Source organism: Bombyx mori, chromosome 2 (assembly GCF_030269925.1).
Source record: "Bombyx mori chromosome 2, ASM3026992v2".
Lineage (NCBI taxonomy): Eukaryota > Metazoa > Arthropoda > Insecta > Lepidoptera > Bombycidae > Bombyx > Bombyx mori.
The window spans coordinates 3,100,631-3,117,904 of record NC_085108.1 but is presented as its reverse complement, the minus strand read 5'-3'; the positions used below and the strand labels follow the sequence as shown (position 1 = coordinate 3,117,904).

Here is a 17,274-nt window from a genome sequence, read left to right as displayed (position 1 = left end):
TGAACGGTCGGTTCGTTCCTTGTCGTCTCTTTTGTGTCCGTATTTACAGAAGTCAAAAAAATTTACTGCGTGCCGTTTCTTTTCGAATTCTTGTCAAGTCTCTGTCTTAGCCTGTCTATGTTTTTTTTTATCCTACGTAAGCTGATAGCCTTGAGAGCCTGCCTATTTCAGCGGAACCTTAACTAGTAGGTGAGCTCACGGGGCTCAAACCTGAGGACGTTACTAACACGAACCCTAGCAAGAGCTATGCTTCGCAGAATCTACCACCGGATCGGAAACGCGACCCACTGAAAAGATCCGGCGAGAAACTCAGTGGGCTGTGTCTAAGGGTTAATGACGAGAATGACCTGTGCTTGAGGTACCTAAAAGCACCGTTAGTGGATCGGGAGGATCCGAAATGACGTGTCTGTCTATGTCTGGTCATTATAGGTCTTATGCCCTGTCAAAGAGGTTGCACGCCACGACAAAGGTCGAGTTCCCTGTAATCTCTCACCGGCTGGCGTGTTGTGCGCCGAGCGGACCCTCGCGAGCACGTCCCCCGCCACGAGCTCCAGGTCGCTGTTGGGAAACTCCTGGTCGTCGTCGTCGACGGACAGGAACGAGGCGACGTCCGAACTGTACGACATCGTTTCGACTATCTGTAAAGAGTTTCACTTCGAATTGTACAAACTTCATTGTACAAACAGAGCCGGACTGTACCGAATTATGAAGGGTAGGGGTGAAGTGGATGCAGGGTGAGATGGAGGGTTGGGGGGGGTCTGTTCGCAGCATGTACGGCTGCAGTTTATATATACATATACACAATACAGCGGGCTTGACTATTGTGCGGATTTATGCCTGTGGACGCTACGCCCCGGCGCCGGCCCCTGTCCTCTGCTTCGATGTTTTTTTTTCCCTTTTTTCCCCGTGTACCGAATTGAGATATGAATTATGTATATATATTGGAAGTTGGAACGTTTGCCTACGTTTGCCGCTAGGGGCGCTGCTCCAACTGCATACAAATAAGAGTTAACTTTTACGCTATCGAGAACGTTAAAAAACTCGCACTAAACACACTGGATCCCGTACGAGTACACGTCGGAACGATTCTAAACTTACTTTGTGTAATTCCTCGACGTACGCTTGCATAGCTTCGTTTGCAGTCATGTTACCGAGCTTGTTCCACGATTCCCATTTCGCTCTGTAAACATACAAAAGAATTTATTTTTGAATGGTATTGCTTCAAAAATGTTTGCCCCTAAAAACTGCCACTGAAAATAATTAGGTGTTCATTCGTGAAATACGAAATCTGGAGGGTAAGGAGCAGAAAACAGCAAGTTATTGAAGTGAAACTTCTTTAGAATCGTTTTGATTTCAAAGTCGATGAAACGAAAAAATAAGTCCATAGAGACACAAACATATAAATGTATAGGATTCAGCCGGCGAGAGAATGAGATAGAACACATCAGCCGTTCTCAGTGTAGTGTTTTTTTTAATACAGCGCCATCTATGAGATTTTTTAATACTAACGTGTGTATGAAACCGCTTGTAGTGAATTTTAATTTAGGATTATACGTGAAGTTAAAATATCAGTTCACAGAGGGCGCTAGCTCATACTATAAAAGATGATTTACAATTATTTACTAATGGCAAAATTTTACATATATACTTAAGACATTTAGGATAATTATTGTATTTTAATTTTTGAACGTTTCACTTCTACCACGTGTGAATTGCACACATGTATTTTTTTGGTTGGAAGACTCAACGAAATGGCGCTAGTGTGGCAAGTGGAAATGATATGAACATAGCGACTTTAAACAGAGTAAGGTGTACTGGTTTGAAGTGAAGTGTGCTATTTTATGGGGATGTTTTGAAAGCTCTTTCGTCTTTCTCTTTCTTTCTTTTTTTATTGCTTAAATGGGTGGACGAGCTCACAGCCCATCTGGTGTTAAGTAGTTACTGGAACCCATAGACATCTACAACGTAAATGCGCCACCCACCTTGAGATATAAGTTCTAAGGTCTCAGTATAGTTACAACGGCTGCCCCGCCCTTCAAACCGAAACGCATTACTGCTTCACGGCAGAAATGGGCAGGGTAGTGCTACCTACCAGCGCGGACTCTCAAGAGGTCCTACCACCAGTAATTTAAAATCGAAGGGCTGACCGACCTGTTTACCACGTCCCAGAAGCCAGGTTTCGGTTTATCGCAGGGTCCCTCCGTGGCCTGCTTGTAATAGCTGTAGAAGCGGAGCATAAGCTCGTTGCTGGGCTGATACGACCCTGGAACGAAAGTGAACCGTAAGTGATTGCAGGAGATTCTTTTTTTTTATGAATGAAGATTGAATGAGGTGGCCCAGATTATAAAAGATAATAAAATTTGTATTTTAATTTAAATCGGTTAATCCCCAAACATTATTTGTTTATGTAACACTGAGATATGACCTTTTATCGATCTCATGCGTCATTATTATACGATAATATGGATTAACCTTATGATAAAACAAAAAATGTGGAAGGACGCGGGAACCCACCACTAGCAATTTTCCCAAGAAAACCTATACGTATGTATTCCCTAAAGGTCACGATCCTCAGCACCGAGGAACACGACGCACGGAGGAATACAAAAAATACTATAACTATTATGAATAAAAGTTTTACTTAGTTCATTAAACTAGTTATATTTTCAAAACCCAATAAAAAATTTTACCGCTGATTTTATTGACGGTTGTCACTCACCGTCGGGAGAACCGTCTCTGCCTTCGACAGAAAAGACATTTATAGTACGTACCGGCTTACACATCTTGCTATAAACAATGATGAAACAGAAATCAACCGGTCGATTCATCAGACAGACGACTGGGCAGTTCAACATTCATGTTCCTATTATATATATACATACATAATAATATATTAATACGTGAAGCAAAAACTTTGTACCCCTTTTTACGCAAATGCGCGGACGGCGGAGTATGAAATTTCCCACACCTATAGAGAATATAGAGAAGAAGTGTATGACTCTAATACTTTTTAAAATTTATGCATTGAAAATACATTAAATCAATAAAGAAAACATTACACACACTACCATGTATTTGACACACACATACACATATACCCTTTATTTACTGTCCAACTTTTGTCATTGCATTTGCTGTAAAGACTTTGCTGTGGTCAAATTGATTGTTTATCTTTATTAATATTTGTCTATAGTGTAGTCTTGGCGATATCTGTTATGATAGTCTTTGACAATAGATGTTGTGGCGTTTTATTATGCGTAAGCCGGAACGCACGAGATGTGGGAAAAAGGATATAGTCTGTGACACAATACCTTTTTACCGCCAAATATGAAAAACATAAAAATAATTTATAATGTGATAATAACTAATTTAATGTAATTACTTTATGCCGCTACAACAATAAAATTTATATTGTTCCAACTGTGGTGTTAATTACATAAAACACAACCAGGCGAAATAAAGAAGGGACTCTATATGCACTCCCTCATTGGTGACCCCGACGTGATCGATCGTTACAAATAGAGATCGAGTACAAACCATATACACCTGGCGCAGCATCCAGACAAGGTCGAGTACAAACTATATACACCTGGCGCAGCATTCAGGCAAGATCGTCTACAAACCATATACACTTGGCGCAGCATCGCCGCGCACAGCAGAGTGATCAAGTACAAGCGGTTAAACACCTGGTGCGGCATTCCACAACACGGAACTTATTTTCTTTTTTTTTTGTGTTTTCTGATTAACTCAGTCAAGTGTTTTTATATATTTTTTATTTTATTTTAATCTTAATACTTTTTCATATTCTCCGCCTATACTATAACTTTAATTTTGTTACATAATTGCATATAGAACAGCTTTGTCGACATAAAAAAACAACAAAAACAAAATTTTAATTTAATTTAAAGGTTCCTTTTGTAACAATAGTTAATCATATTTTGTCAACGGGCCTTCATTGCTCCACCAATTCATAGTATAACATTGTAATTAATAATAATATTAAGGTATTATTGTACGATTAGTAGTAAGGAAATATTTGTTTTTACGAGGCAAAATAATTACAGTTTTAGGTTTTATCAACATGAATGCTTTAGAGTAAATAGTCACGAAATGTAAGTCGGTGCTAACATCACATCTGTATTTAACTAATTTCTATTTTCTTGTTTACTATAATTTTATTTCATTGTTTTACTGTGTCTCGTATTGTCAGTATTTTGCCATCTTTTACCATAATCATTAATTTTCATTTTCTTCTTTACTTATTATTATTATTTTTAAGTTGTTACATTGTATAAGTGCTTAGTTTTTTTATTTTTATTAAAATTGTAAACGTAAAGTTCTGTAATGGAGGCAAACGAACAATTAGTAAGAGAAGAAAATACACTGTTACTACAACAAAATGCCATCCTAAAGGCTGAGTTACAAAAAATTAAAATGCAAGGCATTGATAAAACGGACCCACCCCCCACAGACCCATTATTTCCTCAACCTACCTCAGTATGCAGAGTAGCCATAAAACTTCCTCCCTTCTGGCCTGATCGGCCTGCAATTTGGTTTGCTCAGGTAGAGGCACAATTCTCGATTTCAGGCATCTCCGCTGACCTGACTAAATTTAACTACGTGATTACTCAGTTAGATACCCGAGTTATTGGGGAGGTAGAGGACATTATTCTCCAACCACCACCTGAGGACAAATATGGTCGCCTCAAATCCGAGTTGATCCGTAGGTTGTCCACGTCTGGGGAGCAACGTGTCAGGCAACTTGTCAGTGATGTTGAGTTGGGTGACCGCCGTCCTTCGCAGTTTTTACGTTATCTTAGATCATTGGCAGGGAAAACCCTCACTGATGAAAATTTGCTTCGCCAGCTATGGATGCGTCGCCTCCCACAACATCTCCAAGCAATTTTGGCCGCCCAATCAGAACTCTCGCTGGACAAAGTCGCTGAGCTAGCGGACAAAATTTTGGAAGTTTCGCCTGGTATGGTCGCACCTCATTCATCTGCTGTTTTCTCAGCAAGTACGTCTGCCGTCTCACCCCCTTCGTTAGAAGATATCACACGGCGTCTGGATGAGGTCACGCGTCAGCTTGCTGTGCTTACTGCAGAGCGCGGTAGAAATAGGACTCGGGATTTCTCAAACCAGCGACGACGCTCACAAACGCCTGGTAAGCTTCAAATGTGCTTTTACCATAGGAAATTTGATACTAAAGCTGTTAAGTGTATTCAACCATGTACCTGGACGCCGCCGCCATCTTCGGAAAACGACAAAAGCAGTCAATGATGGCGACGTCTGACTGCTTAAAGGAGAGTCGCCGATTATTTGTCACCGAAAGCGCAACCAAGCGCCGTTTTTTAATAGACACAGGCTCCGACCTCTCCTGTTACCCATACCAGTGGTTAGCAAATAAGCCGGTACGTTCAAATTATACGTTAGCGGCTGCCAATGGTAGTGAGATACGCACTTTTGGTCACATAGAAATGGCGCTTAATTTGGGGTTACGCCGCACATTTCAATGGCGATTTATTATCGCTGACGTCAACACCGCCATCATCGGCTCCGATTTTCTGGCGCACTATCGGTTGTTGCCAGATTGTGCCAGTAAGAGACTCGTCGATAGCATTACCGGGTTGTCATGCGTTGCTGCCGTCACTGTTTTAGACCAGACCAGCGTCAAAGTTGTCTGCGCTCCGTCATCCCAATTTAGTGCACTTCTTGCGGAATTTCCGTCCATTACGAAGCCACCAGGACTTATTCGTGAGCCGAAGCATAACACAGTTCATTATATTCTAACCACTGAGGGCGCCCCAGTCTCTTGTCGTCCTAGACGTCTGGCACCTCAAAAACTTCAAGAGGCCAAAAAGGTTTTTGATGATATGGTACAGTGCGGGACAGCCAGACCTTCGAAAAGTTCGTGGTCTTCTCCACTTCATATGGTCCCTAAGCGCGACGGCACCTGGCGACCCTGCGGCGATTATCGTGCGTTGAATTCACGTACCATACCCGACAGGTACCCAGTTCGCCATATCGGTGACGTTGGCCATATCATATCTGGGTGTAGTATATTTAGTACAATCGACCTCGTTAAGGCATATCAGCAAATTCCTGTTGCGCCTGAGGATATCTGTAAAACCGCCATCATAACACCCTTCGGACTTTACGAATTTAATTACATGACTTTTGGTCTGCGCAACGCAGGCCAAACGTTTCAAAGATTTATAGACGAAGTTGTCCAAGGTCTCGATTTTTGCTTTGCGTACGTTGACGACATATTAGTGTATTCCCGTGATGCTCTTCAACATGCTGCACACCTTCGTACTCTTTTCAAGCGATTTGAAGATTACGGAATCGTTATAAATCCAGCAAAATGCGTGTTTGGTGCTTCTGAAGTTACTTTTCTCGGAAACAGAATATCCGCCAACGGAACACAACCACCATCAGAGCGCATTCAAGCTCTAAAAGATTTTCCTCTACCACAGACTGTACAAGGACTCCGTCGTTTCATTGGGATGGTTAATTATTTTCGCCGATTTCTGCGCAATGCGGCCAAGTTACAAGCACCGCTAGTCAACGCGATCGTGGCCACTGGAGGTAAAGGTCTCACACCGATCACTTGGACACCTGAGCTCGAAGAATGCTTTAATGCCTGTAAAGATAGCTTGTCATCTGCAGCTCTGTTGGCACACCCTTTGCCTAACGCTGAACTAGGGCTTTTCACCGACGCTTCCAGTTCTCACGTTGGTGCCTGCATTCAGCAGAAAGTCGGTGATGCTTGGCAACCCCTGGGTTTCTTTAGTAAAAAGCTGAATCCCCGACAGCGCCAGTGGCCAGCATACTACCGAGAACTTCTTGCGATATATGAGAGTGTGCAACATTATCGACATTTCCTAGCCGCACAGCACGTAACGATTTATACGGACCATAAGCCATTAGTTTACGCGTTCTCGCAACGTCGCGAAAGGCTTCCTCCGGTACAGTTAAATCAACTGTCTTTTATTTCGCAGTTTACCACGGACATTGTCCATATAAAAGGGGAGGACAATACGGTGGCGGACGCCATGTCCCGCATCGAAGCTGTTTGTTTTGAAACTGACCATTCTGCTCTCTCCGCTTGCCAAAAACTTGACGACGAATTGAAAAAGTATCGTAACGATGCGAATTCTTCTCTAAAACTAGAGAACGTCGTAGTTCCTGGCACAAACACTGTTTTGGTCTGCGACATGTCAACAGGGCGACCACGCCCATTTGTATCGGAACCTATGCGAAAGAAGATTTTTGCTCAGCTACATAATCTTAGCCATCCTGGTACTAGATCAACCATTCGATTGATCTCAGACCGTTTCGTGTGGCCTGGCATTGCCAAAGATTGCCGTTATTGGTGCCAAACCTGCGTTGCTTGCCAGCGAAGTAAGGTGACGCGGCATATAAAATCTCCACTTGGACACTTCTCCAGTCCTACGTCTCGACTGAAGCATGTCCATATTGACATCATAGGCCCTCTTCCATCTTGTTCTGACTTCCAATACTGCCTGACTGCTGTGGATCGCTACACTCGATGGCCCGAAGTTTGGCCTATGCACGGAATAACAGCAGAAGAAGTGGCGAGCACCTTTGTAGCCGGTTGGATTGCTCGATTTGGAGTACCTGCTGTCATCACTACCGACCAGGGACGACAGTTCGAGTCGGACCTTTTCAGACGCCTTACTAATTTATGTGGTACTAAACGTATACGCACTACTAGTTACCACCCTTGTGCCAATGGGCTCGTGGAGCGCATGCATAGACAATTAAAGGCCTCTCTGATGTGTTATGATGATTCGTGGTTGAATGCATTACCTTTGGTCTTATTGGGAATGCGTTCGGCTTTTAAAGAAGATCTACAAGCAACAGTAGCGGAATTGCTTTACGGAGAAACCTTAACGCTTCCAGGGGAACTGTTAGTACCTCCCGGTCCTTCTGGCTTCGAGGACCCGACGGATTTTGTCGTAAAGTTAAGACAGCGTATGTCTAAATTGCGTCCCACTCCATGTTCCTCACACACTAAACCATCACCTTTCATATTTAAAAATCTTTCCACCGCCTCTCATGTCATGCTCAGGGAGGATTCGGTTAGACGTTCAATGCAACCACCTTACTCTGGTCCTCATAGAGTTATATCTAGAGCCGAGGACGGAAAAACGTGGTCGATTGATGTAAAAGGGAAACAGGTGACGGTCAGTGTCGACAGAATTAAGCCAGCTTTCGTCGAGCATTCTTTAGTAGATCTCGTTCCAGCACCAGCACCGCGGGTTTCTGTGCCTCAACCAGCGCAACCAGATGCTACTAATGTCCCTTCATGTCCACTCGTGCCTTCGGCACCTCTAACTGCTACTCCTACACATACACCTCAATATACCACCCGGTCAGGTCGCAGAGTCCACTTCTCCAAACCTTTCGACCTATGATAATTTTTCTCTTTTTCTGCGGATTCTCCTTCTCCGTAGGGGGGTGGTGTGGCGTTTTATTATGCGTAAGCCGGAACGCACGAGATGTGGGAAAAAGGATATAGTCTGTGACACAATACCTTTTTACCGCCAAATATGAAAAACATAAAAATAATTTATAATGTGATAATAACTAATTTAATGTAATTACTTTATGCCGCTACAACAATAAAATTTATATTGTTCCAACTGTGGTGTTAATTACATAAAACACAACCAGGCGAAATAAAGAAGGGACTCTATATGCACTCCCTCAATGTCAAAGACTATCATACGAGGGCGGCACTGAAAATTTCGGGAATTAACGAAGTGACACAACATTACTATTTCAAAATGTATTTATTGCTTTTCGAAGTATTCTCCGCGAAATTTGACAAATTTTTCGATACGATGGAACCAATCATTGAAGCAACCATTCCATTCGGAAGTTGGGGTCTCCAAAATGGCCGTTTTGTAGGCGTCCACAGCTTCTTCAGGTGATGAAAATCTCTGTCCACGCAATTTATTCTTTATTTTAGGGAAAGTATAGAAATCATTAGGGCTTAGGTCGGGGCAGTACGGCGGATGGTCTAATAATTCTATGTTTTCTTGCTCTAAAAACTCTTTTTTTCTATGCGCGGTGTGAGAACTCGCATTGTCGTGATGGAGGATGATGCGGCGGTTGCAGTTCTCTTTACGGAGTTCAGAAACGACCTGTGGCAAACAAATGCTAGCATACCATTCTGCATTAACCGTTCTTTGTCCCTCAAGAGGAATAGTCGTAGCATGGCCGGTTTTGGAGACAAACGTGGCCACCATTTTTTTGCAACACTCCGTGAACGAACAACTTTTGTTGGCTTTAACTCATTTTCGAACACCCAAACTCGTGACTGGTTTTTTGTTTCGGGTTCGTACGCATATATCCAGGATTCGTCACCTGATACAGTGTTGTATACAGCATTTGAGGATCCCGCGTGGAATCTTTCGAGAGTTCTGACGCACCAAGTAACGCGAGCCGATTTTAATATGACAGGAAAAGTGGAAATATTCCATTCCCGATACTTTTAGTGCAGCCTAGTACTCCATATAGACAATTAAGACCTTAATAATGTTCAAACTTATAATTTCAATTAATTATAGTCGAATTTTGACAACAGAGGGACCACTTGTTTATTAAATTAAATTATTGCAGCCAACGCGACGGGAAGAAAATGAAATAACCAAATCGCCAAAATTGCTTATACATGAATAAATAATAAATAATTAAAATTATATGTCAAAAAATAAACACTCAACAAACGCCAAACTGTCAAAATAAATAATGGTGATTCTTTTTTTAAATTACAAACTTAAATAGCGTTGAGAACACAAAACAAAAATCTTATCATAATTATTTAATTATTACCAATGTAAAAATGAATTTATTATTACGATTATATCATCATAAATACAACAAAATGTTACAGCTAAAATACATAATATGAATAAAATTAAGAACAGACATTTAAATCGAAACTGACATTATGAATGTCATTATAAATTCGGTACGCAAATTGTACATCGAAATGTCAAACTAACCTAAAATTAAAAAAAAAGTTATCTAACTGTCGTGTAAGAAATCATAGTAATTATAAGGCTCAAAAGTACCGTTACCACACCCAAAGGTTATTGTTTGCGGTAAGGTCTGAACGAGAATCGCATCTTAGCATTAGTGGTTCACAGAAAACCGAGGGGAGAGAGTAAGTACCAATTACGCGGTATAGCGCGCTTTTAAATTAACTACTACAGAATACAATCTAAATAAACTAAACACTAGTTTTTTTAACGAGTTAGCGCTGTAGTTTTTTTTTCAAATTGCAAATAACTGTGGTCTAGCTCACAGTCTACCTGATGTTAAGTGGTGGCTCAAAGACATCTACAACGTAATACGTACTCAACAATCACGATCGACGTCCACGGTGAAGGAATAACATCGTGTAATAAAAATCAAACCCGCAAAATTATAATTTGCGTAATTACTGGCGGTAGGACCTCTTGAGAGTCCGCGCGAGTAGGTACCACCACCCTGCCCATTTCTGCCGTAAAGCAGTAATGCGTTTCGGTTTGAAGGGTGGGGCAGCCGTTGTAACTATACTTGAGACCTTAGAACTTATATCTCAAGGTGGGTGGCGCATTTACGTTGTACATGTCTATGGGCTCCAGTAAACACTTAACATCAGGTGGGCTGTGAGCTCGTCCACCCATCTAATCAGTAACAAAAAAGGAGGATTAGACGAGTAGATGAACCTCTATGGCCCAACCAGGATCAGAAAAGGTGCAGTGCAGTTAAAGGCTATGCCTTATTATGAGCCAAGGACGTGTCGTAAAGCTCAGGAAAAAGCACATCGTTTGAAATAAGTTTCAAGGCCAAGACGTTTTAAAAAGAGTTATATTTTTCTTTAAAGAATTCTGCTTTAGGAGCAGCATATGATGGGAAAATTCATAATAATGGCTCAGAGCACTTGTGGAATACGAGGTACAAAACTCCGCAAACTCAAGGTCCTTTGTAAACCTATACCGATTTCGTCTTGATAATTGGCGACAGCAAAAACGCTTACCACTTGCTTAGCACCGGTAGGTACCAGCTCTGTCTACTTCTGCCGTGAAGCAGTAATGCGTTTCGGTTTGAAGGGCGGGGCAGCCGTCGTAACTATACTTGAGACCTTAGAACTTATATCTCAAGGTGAGTGGCGGCCTTTACGCTGTAGACGTCTATGGGCTCCAGTAACCACTTAACACCAGGTGGGCTGTGAGCTCATCCACACATACTTGCAATTAAAAAAAAAAATACCGCGTTAGCTCGTTAAAAAAACTAGTGTTTAGTTTGTGTAGATTTATGTAGATGTAGTGAAAGGTGAAAATAAAAAAAAAGTTTTCATATCTGCCCCTACTTCATTTTTACTATGAACGAATGCCCATAAGACATTACGTAATTCGAGTTTTTTTTTTTATTGCTTAGATGGGTGGACGAGCTCACAGCCCACCTGATGTTAAGTGGTTACTGGAGCCCATAGACATCTACAATGTAAATGCGCCACCCGCCTTGAGATATAAGTTGTAAGGTCTCAGTATAGTTACAACGGCTGCCCCACCCTTCAAACCGAAACGCATTACTTGTTCATCGCAGAAATAGGCAGGGCGGTGGTACCTACCAGCGCGGACTCGCAAGAGGTCCTACCACCAGTAATTACGCAAATTATAATTTTGCGGGTTTCGCTTTTATTACACGATGTTATTCCTTCACCGTGGAAGTCAATCGTGAACATTTGTTGAGTACGTATTTCATTAGAAAAATTGGTACCCGCCTGCGGGATTCGAACACCGGTGCATCGCTTCAACACGAATGCACCGGACGTCTTATCTTTTAGGCCACGACGACTTCACGACGAGTTAAAAAATAATAATAATCGAATAATTGACTATGGTCCAGTGAAGGTCTTTAGACCTCTCTAATGCCAAGTGGCGTTGTTAAAATTGAATTTACGTTACGTCACCGCGAAAAAAAAAAACGACGAGTTATCTAAACATCTGTTTTGAGTCTTCAGACATTCTAATAGTTTTTTTTTTTTTTACTTCTGTGGATAACGCAACTAACATTGAGTGTTTATACATCAAAAGATTCGTTCGACATTTACCACAGTCGTTCAACCTGTATTGCCTCTTTTACTTTACTAGAGGTCCCGCAGTAGTCGAAATTCGACTATATTAATTGGAATTGTAAGTTTGTGCACTATTATGATTGTATTTTATACTTCTACAATCACAAATTTCGCCAAGACTACACTATAAAAAAATATTAATAAAGACAAACAATATTTAATCTATTCTCAATTTGACAACAGACGTCAAGAACAAAAGTTTGACAATAAATAGTATGCATGCGTGTGTGCGTCAAATACATGGTATGTAGTGTGTGTAAGTTTTTCTTTATTGATTTAATGTATCTTATATGCATTATTTAAAAAAAATATTAGCATTGTGCACTTCTTCTCTATAAATGTGGAAAATTTCATACTCCTCCGTCCGCGCAATTTACGTAAAAAGGGGATACAAAGTTTTTGCTTCACGTATTAATATATAGATAAATTACAAGCGGCCCGCTGCGGCTCCGCTCGGGTCTTTAACAAAAATTTCAAAGATATTTGACGTTGTTTTATTTTTTTAAATAAAAGAACGTTAAATATAATAGTTAGATATACGCTGTCGCGACACTTTTTGTAAATAATAATGTGTTCTACAAAGTCGTAGTACATTATTTTATTCTATCATCAATAGTTATCGCAGGGCACGCGATGTAAAGAATATTTTACGTAATTTTTTTACACCTTGGGTTACATTATTGGAGTTTTAGTAAGGATCCCCAATTTTTTTCAAAAATATTATAGCCTATGTCACTCGGGATTAGTGTAGCTTCCAAACAGTGAAAGAATTTTTCAAATTGGTTCAGTACTTTCGGAGCCTATTCAATACAAACAAACAAACAAATCTTTTCTCTTTATAATATTAAGTATAGATCAAAACAATATTTGACCAGACCACTCATGATTTAAAAAGAAAAAAAAATACGCGTCACCTTGACGGAATGTAATAACTGCATTACGGGTGACGTCATACGTGTCTAAAATCAACAATGATCTAACCATAGCTCATAGACTAGTATGCAATGAATAACTTATATTGTCTATGCGACTAAATTAACATCATTGTAATCGATGTATAGCTTTAACAATAACAGACTATAATATTTATTTATTTAAATTGGGGATTCAAAAATTCATTCACAATTTTGAGCCCTATGACATGTCCCTTTTTTTTTGCTTAGATGGGTAGACGAGCTCACAGCCCACCTTGTGTTAAGTGGTTACTGGAGCCCATAGACATCTACGACGTAAATGCGCCACCCACCTTAAAAATAAAGAAGAAAAATAAGAAATATGTCAATAGCCACCGACGCTCTAAACTAGCCTTTCTCAAAGTGGGCGATAACGCCCCCTTGTAGGCGCTGTAGGCTTAATGGGGGGCGGTAATAGACCCAGAAAAAAATGGGGGCGTTATGTAGAGGCTTGGGTGCGATTTGTAATTTCATCTTGAAGAACTTTTAGACACCGACTGAGCTCTCGCTATAGTGGTTTTTAAGTAGGTAGAAAAAATGGGGGCGCTAAAAAATTATTTATTCTCAAAGTGGGCAGTAGACAAAATAAGTTTGGGAACCGCTGCTCTAAGCCATGCCCAAAGACTGAAATGGAAATGGGCGGGCCACATAGCGAAGTGACAAGATGGAAAATGGACCAAAAGAGATACTTTGTGTACTAGTAATAGTAAGTAGTAATAGTAAAATACAATATTACAATTAGGTACCCATTACATTAATTCCAACATGTTATTCTGAGATTTATCTGCACATAAATATAGTATCGTGTGCGTCTTGTCAATCGCGCCCTCACCCGTCTCACCCCGCCACATACCTCAGGAGGTGACTAGCGCTTCCGCGCGCACTATAGTAATGTATATTGTGTGCCTAATAAATAAATTAAAAAAAAATACAGACACAAGATTACTCAACCGGGTTCCTACCATGATTTTCACATTCCAGTTGTTCCAAATATGTCCGAGTATGTTGCAAGCGCCACTTACACATATAGAGTCTAGCCGTCATCATTATGGCCACTCTACCTGGCAACTGATTCTTTATCTATATATTAATACGTGAAGCAAAAACTTTGTATCCCTTTTTACGAAAATTGCGCGGACGGAGGAGTATGAAATTTTCCACACTTATAGAGAATATAGAGAAGAAGTGCACAATGCTAATATTTTTTTTAAATAATGCATAAAAGATAAATTAAATCAATAAAGAAAACATTACACACACTACATACCATGTATTTGACGCACACACGCATGCATACTATTTATTGTCAAACTTTTGTTCTTGACGTCTGTTGTCAAATTGAGAATAGATTAAATATTGTTTGTCTTTGTTAATATTTTTTATGATGTAGTCTTGGCGAAATTTGTGATTATAGAAGTATAAAATACAATCATAATAGTGTACAAATTTACAATTCCAATTAATTATAGTCCAATTTCGACTACTGCGGGACCTCTAGTTTATTAAGTTGCATCAACAAAGTGATCATCAATAATACAAAACATTGACAAACCGACAAAAGTTCATGGCAGATGTTTGAGGTGCAATTATCGGTGCAATCGACAGTGCATTAACAACAAAAATAAAAAGATTATATAACTAAGATTTTGATTACATTTGATTGATTGCTTTTTTTTTTATTCCTTAGATGTGTGGACGAGCTCACAGCCCACCTGGTGTTAAGTGGTTACTGGAGCCCATAGACATCTACAACGTAAATGCGCCACACACCTTGAGATATAAGTTCTAAGGTCTCAGTATAGCCACAACGGCTGCCCCACCCTCCAAACCGAAACGCATTCCTGCTTCACGGCAGAAATAGGCGGGGCGGTGGTACCTACCCGTGCGGACTCACAAGAGGTGCTACCACCAGTAAAAAAGATGCTTAAGATTAATTTCACTTAAAATTACTGAAATTATGTAGTTTAAATGTGAAATTCGTGGTAATGACGTGTTAAATATTTTTCTACGCAAAATCAGTTCTGTTTTGTGGGTACTCCCAGATTATTAGCGTAACGACGAAATATTGATATCGACTTTTTATATTAACTTCTTTTTATTCGAATTGTTCATTGTCTGCTCACAGGGATAACCGAGGGAACACGGAAGAATTTAAAAATAAATAATAGTTTAAAACAACTAACAAAATACGCTTTCATAGAAAATCTAACTAAGATATAGAAAATAAATTTTAATAAATTTGAATTAAAAATAGTGTAAGAAAAAATGATTTTATTGTAAAAAAAAAAGCGTGGGGTGCTTTTCACGATATTATCAAAATAACCCTTCTACTCATGTCTGTTCATAAAATCTATATATTAATACGTGAAGCAAAAACTTTGTATCCCTTTTTACTAAAATTGCGCGGACGGAAGAGTATGAAAGTTTGCACACTTATAGAGAATATAGAGAAGAAGTGCACAATGCTAATATTTTTTCAAAATAATGCATAAAAGATACAGTAAATCAATAAAGAAAACATCACACACACTACATACCATGTATTTGACGCACACACGCATGCATACTATTTATTGTCAAACTTTTGTTCTTGACGTCTGTTGTCAAATTGAGAATAGATTAAATATTGTTGTTAATATTTTTTACAGTGTGAAATAAATTATTATATAATTGGCGAAATTTGTCATTATAGAAGTATAAAATACAATCATAGTGTACAAACTTACAATTCCAATTAATTATAGTCGAATTTCGACTACTGCGGGACCTCTAGTATTTATAAGTACTGATACCATGCACCCCACGCTTTCTTTATAATTAAACTAGCGACCCGCCCTCGCTTCGCTTCGGAAACATTAAAACACACATGAAACCAAAAAATAAAAATAAAAAAAAAATAAAAAAAAGTAGCCTATGTTCATCAGGGACAATGTCGGCTTCTAATGGAAAAATAATTTTTCAAATCGGTCCAGTAGTTTCGGAGCCTATTCGAAACAAACAAACAAACAAATCTTTCCTCTTTATAATATTATTATTATTATTAGTATATAGATTAATATAGTTAGTAAGGAATGTATGATATTTAATTAAGTATTTATTAGCCATGTATGTAAGTGTATTCTGTGTTTGATTTGAGAGTTCTGTACTTGATCGTAATTAGAAATTGTAAATAGACCAATAAGGAACGAGATAGAAACACTGATCAGTGAACCTCCAAAGAAAAAACAGCAAAGAACTCACTGGTGGTAGGACCTCTTGGGAGTCAGCACGGGTAGGTACCACCACCTTGCGTATTTCTGCCGTCAAGCAGTAATGCGTTTCGGTTTGAAGGGTGGGGCAGCCGTTGTAACTATACTGAGACCTTACAACTCATCTCTCAAGGTAGGTGGCGACACTTACTTTGTAGACGTCTATGGGCCACCACTTAACACCAGGTGGACCGTGAGCTCATCAAACCACCTAAGCAAAAAAAACAATGCATTTTTAATTGTTCGTCCTCATCAATATTCACGGTTATGTACGTTGGGTTCTGAACAATCGCTAGGGTCACGCGAGGGGCCACGGCAAATCGGTCAACGCACTACGTATGTACATGCTTAATGGAATTGTTAACAATAACAATCTTTTCTTATTATGTTACGCTTCAGGCCTTCGTTAAAACCGAGATCGCTTATATGAGCATGAACTTGAAGACTGTCTAATTATTTGTAAACGGGTGTACGGCAAGCCAGCCGCAAAAGTCGTGGCAAGCCCAAACTCAGGTGGCTAGATGGCCTAGAGCACAACCTCAAAGTTAGCGGTGTCAAGAACTGGAAGGAGAAAGCCCTGATCAGAGCAGTCTGGAGAGACATACTGGACCAGGCTAAGGCCCACCCAGGGCTGTAAGGCTTAAGATGAATGAATACGGCAAAGGGAAGATCTTGTAAAATTGCCCGGTAGACCGACGATCCAAATGATCTTGTTCAAAACTTTTATCTCATCTTATACCTTTAAACGAGCAATTCTTGTATATATATAGTCTGAATCTCGGAAACGGCTCCAACGATTTTCATAAAATTTAGTATACAGGCGATTTCGGGGGCGATAAATCGATCTAGCTACGATTTATTTTCAGAAAATGTTGTTTTATTCGTGTTTTCAGTAATCAACTCTTCCCGACATCTA

General features: G+C 39.8%; 1 protein-coding gene across 2 annotated transcripts in view; it reads right to left on the bottom strand.

Moving 5' to 3' along the window:
- LOC101743956 (acyl-CoA-binding domain-containing protein 5) overlaps positions 1-17,274 on the bottom strand; it is a 43,421-nt gene that overhangs the window by 7,991 nt on the left and 18,156 nt on the right. For both annotated transcript variants that reach the window (XM_004933206.5, XM_012696458.4), the window contains exons 2-4: positions 2,152-2,263; positions 1,099-1,180; positions 494-638 (exon numbers count right to left, since the gene is read on the bottom strand). In XM_004933206.5, the coding sequence (XP_004933263.1) occupies positions 494-638; positions 1,099-1,180; positions 2,152-2,263 (339 nt within the window). The remainder of the gene's footprint in view (positions 1-493; positions 639-1,098; positions 1,181-2,151; positions 2,264-17,274) is intronic.